This window comes from Loa loa, assembly GCF_000183805.2.
Source record: "Loa loa unplaced genomic scaffold supercont3.9, whole genome shotgun sequence".
NCBI lineage: Eukaryota > Metazoa > Nematoda > Chromadorea > Rhabditida > Onchocercidae > Loa > Loa loa.
Genome location: NW_018108189.1, coordinates 360,089 through 366,410, shown reverse-complemented (window position 1 = coordinate 366,410; position 6,322 = coordinate 360,089). Strand labels below are relative to the sequence as shown.

At 33.8% G+C, this 6,322-nt stretch overlaps 1 protein-coding gene across 1 annotated transcript in view; it reads left to right on the top strand.

Moving 5' to 3' along the window:
• Positions 1–179: 179 nt before the first annotated feature.
• The window catches only part of LOAG_16600 (myosin-VI), a gene marked incomplete at both ends in the record, with an annotated part of 9,263 nt that continues 3,120 nt past the window's right edge, over positions 180–6,322 (top strand). Inside the window, 15 exons of the mRNA XM_020449251.1 lie at positions 180–255; positions 460–533; positions 803–932; positions 1,080–1,244; positions 1,754–1,851; positions 2,320–2,484; positions 2,592–2,675; positions 2,876–3,047; positions 3,490–3,634; positions 4,174–4,331; positions 4,609–4,773; positions 4,942–5,069; positions 5,581–5,738; positions 5,874–6,021; positions 6,173–6,312. Of these exons, the coding sequence (XP_020307266.1) occupies positions 180–255; positions 460–533; positions 803–932; positions 1,080–1,244; positions 1,754–1,851; positions 2,320–2,484; positions 2,592–2,675; positions 2,876–3,047; positions 3,490–3,634; positions 4,174–4,331; positions 4,609–4,773; positions 4,942–5,069; positions 5,581–5,738; positions 5,874–6,021; positions 6,173–6,312 (2,006 nt within the window). The remainder of the gene's footprint in view (positions 256–459; positions 534–802; positions 933–1,079; positions 1,245–1,753; positions 1,852–2,319; positions 2,485–2,591; positions 2,676–2,875; positions 3,048–3,489; positions 3,635–4,173; positions 4,332–4,608; positions 4,774–4,941; positions 5,070–5,580; positions 5,739–5,873; positions 6,022–6,172; positions 6,313–6,322) is intronic.

The following is a 6,322-nucleotide window of genomic DNA, read 5'->3' as shown; positions in this document are numbered from 1 at the left end:
CCTGATGATAAAGATGGATTCATTTTATGCAAAATTATTGACATCGGTTGTGAATGGGTGACACTACAGCGATTGCACGAAACAGAAACGGTATGAGCATTGCTTAGATTTCGAGAAAGCTCCATTTGAATAAATTATTTGTGACCTTTTCCGAGGCAACCAAACTTTAATTAAATTAAATGTTTCAGTTCCAAGCTTTTTACGATAATATTTTTCCTGCTGGGGATGATATCAGTCGAGACGTCGATGATAACTGTAAGCATTTTATCATTAAAGCAGAAAATTTTTCCCTACAGATCAATACAATGTTCCCCATAGCATTCACTTACTACAGATTTTTTTCGACGCGGAATGTATATTTTGTGCTTGATTGAAACAAAATGAAGCAGTTTAGAGAAGCGGAAATTGAACTTGTTTAGAAAAATATAGGAATGACCCCAGACATATAGTCATTTTCAGGTTCACTGATTCACCTGAATGACGGTTCTCTTCTGAACAATTGTCGTTTGCGCTATAATCGCAAACAGTTTTACGTAAATTTCACTTATTACCAAATTTCGTTGTTAGTTTTCGAAATCTTTAAACCTCGGAATATTATTTTCTGTGCAGTCTAAGCAAAACATTTTAAGCCCTTGCCTAGGTTAGTTCACTTAAACATTTCATCGAGGATGAAGAGACAGTCATGTGTCACGTATTTCAATCTCAAACAGGAATGCTACCCTCTAAAAGTATAATTGAATATTGACGTGAAGTAAAACCGATTGTTTCTAGTTTTTTGAGAATAACGCTGAGACCTTTTCAGACTTATGTAGCTAATATACTCATCGCGATCAATCCGTACGAGCAAATTTCTGGCTTATACGATATCGATATGGTGCGAAAGTACAAAGGACAATCACTGGGAACTTTGCCTCCACATATATTTGCAATTGGTAATTGTTGAGTGATATGCAAATCAAAGCAATGATAGGAGTCCAATAACAATCGGGCAAATAGAATTTCAAAATGATATAATTCAAGTTGAGAAAGATTATTCGCAAAATGTAGATGTGGCTATATGTAAACGTAATTATTTTGAGCTGATAAAGCTTATCGGGATATGATGCGTAATCATGAATCTCAATCAGTCATAATATCGGGAGAATCCGGAGCTGGTAAAACTGAATCTCAGAAGCACGTAATCCGATTTTTATGCGAATCCTGGGGTCATCTTGTTAACACAATTGAGCAACGCATTTTAGAAAGTAAATATTTGAACTAAAATTTCAATTAAATAACATGAATGCAGTGATTTTTGTATAGTAGTCAGGAAGGAAGAAAGATTTGGTTGATGCCATTACAGAGTCTTCAGAAGTGATCAGCAAGCATTTAATGAAATTATTTTCATTAGCAAGGTTAGACGATAGTTTGCATGATCCGTCAGTTCATGTAGCATGTAACGAAGCATTTGTAATAATTTAATTACTCATTCGGCACTCGGTAAGTGAAGCTGAAGCTGACTGATGTATAACGTCGAAACACTTCCGTATATACAGAAAACTTTCATTACTTATAAATAGTTCTATTTGTTTCTTTCTGCTTTTTATTGGCATACAAAACTTTGCGAATAAAAAAGTAAACGTTACTAGGCAGCTCGTCCGGATTGCAGCAGTTCCAAAGAAAATCGAATTAAAATATGTCAACATCCATTCCAGTTATCAGATTTCAAATTATTAAGTAAAATTGAACATGCTTGTAATTATTCGAAATTTAGTAAGCACAATTTTGGAATCATTTGGAAATGCAAAAACAGTATGCAACAATAACAGCAGTCGATTTGGCAAATTCATTGAAATATATTTCAATGACAAGGTTAGGCTGTAATTTTCATGGCGCAGAAATTCGTAGCATTCAGCTTTTCCAGCACGAGTAACTGATACTGGGCACAAAATGACGGAACGTTTCAAAATGACCAGGAAACTTTTGTAGTATATAAAGTAGCTTCAAAAGATACACAGGATGTATCCTGAATTCAACAGGTTTCAAAGGATGTGTTTCTAATCAGAGAGAAGTCAGCATTTCAGAAATACTTTAGCATTTTCAAAACATCAGCAATAAAGCAAGAATCAGGCAGTTTGGTGTAGTTATCAATGCTTTGACATTACGTCACAATTTGCAAAACGAATTCTTGCATAAACTTCCTTTTCATATATCACAATTCATACTTGTACTTTCATATTTTGCTTAAATCGTGAGCAAAAAAGTTTCCTGCTTTCTATACAGCATTTAGAATATGTATTTGCTACAATTTATTCACTATAATTATTGTACTATAATTAGGGTATTATTGTGGGTGGCTCTGTATCTCACTATTTACTGGAACGTTCACGCCTCTGTGGACAAAGTGCGTGTGAAAGAAATTATCATATATTTTATCAGTTGATTGCGGGTGCTGACGACCAAATGGCAAACAAATTAAAATTGAATAAACTCGAAAATTTCAATGTTGGTTACTTTGAAGCGCGGTTACTCTTTCATTTATTTTTATTTTAAAACTGATCTTTTCGAATTTTTAATTTATCTATATATTTTAGCGAAATTTATCATTTTAGTATCTTAATAAAGGATGCATGCAATTCTTCCTGAACGAGGAAAGCTCGAGTAAAGTGGTACCGGGAAGAAAAAATTATGATTTGGTAAGAATGGCAATTTATCTTGTTGAGATCAATTCTTATGTTATTTTCATTTGAACCCGCAGCAATTTATGTAATTGCTTGATTTGTACTTTTGGAAGGAAAAATTAGTTCTGGAGGCTTTCTGGAACATAGTTATTTCTCCAATAATTGATTTAGAAGCAGGAATGAATTTTTCGCCTCTTTTAAAAATGACATTTGAGGATGATATGAGAGACGATCTAATTGATGATTACAATGATTTCCGAAAACTGTTGGATGCATTCAGTCACATTAATATCTCAGCAGATATTCGAGATGTGGTGTTCGAAATAGTCGCCGCAGTTTTACATCTTGGAAATATCGAATTTTTAGATGAAACAGTCGGTTTCAAAAGTAATCCTTAGCTATAAGATTTATCAGATGATAATATCAATTAAGATTGGACCTTAATTAAACTTTGAACAGAGTTTCGACCATATTAATCACTAATGTGAACTTGAATGTAGCTAAATTTTGAATTCAGATCAGGCTATAAATTTTCAAATTGTAAAATTAGATTATAAATATTTTGAATCAAAGAAAAGTTCACCTTTTTTTGTTAGAGTGCACCTGATAATATAGCTATTTGGAAGTGCCGTACGAATGAATTACAGACTGAATAAAAATTCTAGGCCTTATAAGGAGATCAGAATGCTTCTAATTGATTATAACTGAGATAAAAAAAAAAAATTCGATAGATAATTTTAAGATAACTGTAAAAATAATGACGAGGCATTGAATAGATTTCGTAAAAATTAGGGAAAAAGAGTTTTTCAACGTGTAATATAAATTACAGGCGGTTGTAGTCTTAGAGAAGAAAGTGAAATGTATCTGATTAATACAGCTGAATTACTTGGCATCGAAGTCGCCGATCTGAGGAAACATCTTGTGACCCGACTGATGCAACCGACTAGAGGTGGCACTAAAGGGACACTTTATGCGTTAGTTGTTCATTTCTATCTTTTTGCGATTTTTTATAGAAATCTACTGAAGATGAAAAAGAATTGTATGAACATTTCACTCAAAATTTACTTTCTCATCACTGCATTTTTCAATTGTATCCCATTACTAACTTGAATAATCGCTTCAAATTACCAGTATTTCTAACTACACCGGAGGATTCTACAAAGCCGGTGATCAAGAGATAATCATTCGTTTAGGACCTTAATTCATGAATTTTTTAAAATCTTCCTTTTCAACTTAATTTGCAAATTCACTCCAAGAGGCTTCATGGTGACATGTATTTAATCGTTATTTCCGCCCACGAATACTTCCAATACCCATTTAACTTTGCTGAAATCGCACATCCTTCTCTCTTTGATTTCATAGTTTTGATTATTTTGTTATCAGATATGATAAGAGCATTGCATCTCTCTAATTCCCATTTGCCTCTTATAAGCACAATCTCACTTATCCAATTCAGGAGAAGTCCAGGTCGAAATTTAAGAATGTTTTGCACTTACTGCATTCTGGATTATAGAGTACCATTGCGCGCTAGCGAAGCAAATGCGGCACGTGACGCCCTCTCCAAAGCCATCTATAGCCGTTTGTTTACTGCAATCGTGAACAAAATCACAGAATGTATGCTTTTCGACGAAACAGCCTTTTCAATTGGCGTATTAGACACGGCTGGTTTCGGTATTTTTGCTTTTGTTCCAGTAACTCATTATAAAGTTTCTGAAGTATTTGGGGAAAAAAAAAGTATTTTCACTTGTTTTGGCACGTGAAAGTGTCGTAATTGTCCATGTCTGCATCCTATCATCTCTTTCAGTGTAGTTTAATTCTCTGTAAATGTTTCAAACTCATCTAAAATCTCTCCTAATTCATAAATGCTTTGTAAAAAAACCAACATCTTCAAATAATAAGACTAAAAAGCAATTCGTACAAAAATCTTTGACTTTTTGAAATATTTCAGAATCATTGGATGTAAATTCTTATGAGCAATTCTGCATAAACTATTGTAACGAAAAGTTGCAGAATTTTTTCAATGAACGAATTTTAATGGATGAACAAGATTTATATTGTAAAGAGCAATTACACTATGATACAATTGAATTCAATGACAACAAAAATTGCATTGGTCTGGTCTATACTCAATCACAATTTTAAATATTTATTGCCATCCATTTGCTGATTATTCTATGGTGATGTTATGGGCAACATGAATGAATTAAATTAACGGAAAGTTTAAGAGCATCCGATAGTAAGTATATCATAGAGAGAGCATTGCCACTCGTGCATGTTGTAGAATTGTTTGAACAGAAGTTGCACGGGATCTTTGAACTATTGGACAATGAATCACGCTTACCACGATCCTCAGCGGAGCATTTCACGAGAACAGTGCATGAAGCTCATATGTACCATCCTTGTTTAATGGTTCGTTTTCATGTTATCTGCCTTTTCGCTATGCATCATAAACCAGAAATTCGATAAGGGTCTATCAATTTCTGAATTATTACTGATTGATATTTCAAAACAAAACGAAAAAAAATGAGCGACCGGCTCTACGAGGCCGGCAATTATTCGCCATTATATAGTGTTCAGATCAAAACCGTAGGTGGCATTCATAAGGAACCACCGATCATATTTCACCTGCTGTTACGGCCTGATATATCATGCTGAGATCGCTTATTGTGAGATACTATCACAAAATAATATTATCTATATTTGCTTGGAATTTTTTACCTTCCACTATATCTTCACACCAGGTTACTCATCTGAAACCGATGTGATGCCTACGATAGTAAAATTGAAATTTTATACTTGGAATTTACCATCTAATAATAATGGGTGGAAAGCTAGTCGGACTTAATAAGAAGTTGCACCGAGTAAGTAGAAGAGAATATAAATATAGACAGGATACATGACTATACAGGCCGTTAAACAGGTACCAAGGTCATCACGTCGCCATTATACGATGCGTGATGATGAAGGTTTTATTATTTGCCATTACGCAGGCGATGTTTGTTACGATACTGCTCAGTTTCTTGATAAGAATAATGATACTTTACATGGATCACTACAATGTCTCATGCTACAAAGCAGGTTTGTTGCTCAAAAATATTTTCCGAAATTATAATCTTTTAACTAATAGTTAATTGCAAGAAATATTTCAAAATATCTTCTGGAATCAGATTTTTCAAAAATTACGGCAATCGTTTCCAAAATATTTTGTTTAAGAAAAAGCTTAGTTTGTGAACTGTTTACCGACAGCGAATTTTCAAATCCTGAAAAAAGAGATGTGTCGTTGGGCAAATTAATGAATGCATCAGTTGGAAACAAATTTCGCTCACAACTTAATATTTTACTTGCAAAACTACGTGAAACGGTAGATTGCCGAACTAATTGAAATTTTTTTGTCATTTTGTAAATGTTTCCATAATATATGTGAAATGATGAACTTCTGGTATTATTCTGAAGCTATCATAATATCACCGAAAGCATTACAGTGAATGCTTTGCCAATCTCATTTGTTTGAGGGAACACACTTTGTGCGGTGTATTAAACCCAATTCGGAAATGAAATCCAATCATTTTGATGGTGCGCAAATTTTGCTGCAGCTGAAGTGCTCTGGAATGTCTAGCGCATTGAAAGTTATGCAGCGAGGATTTCCGTCAAGGTTAACTTTC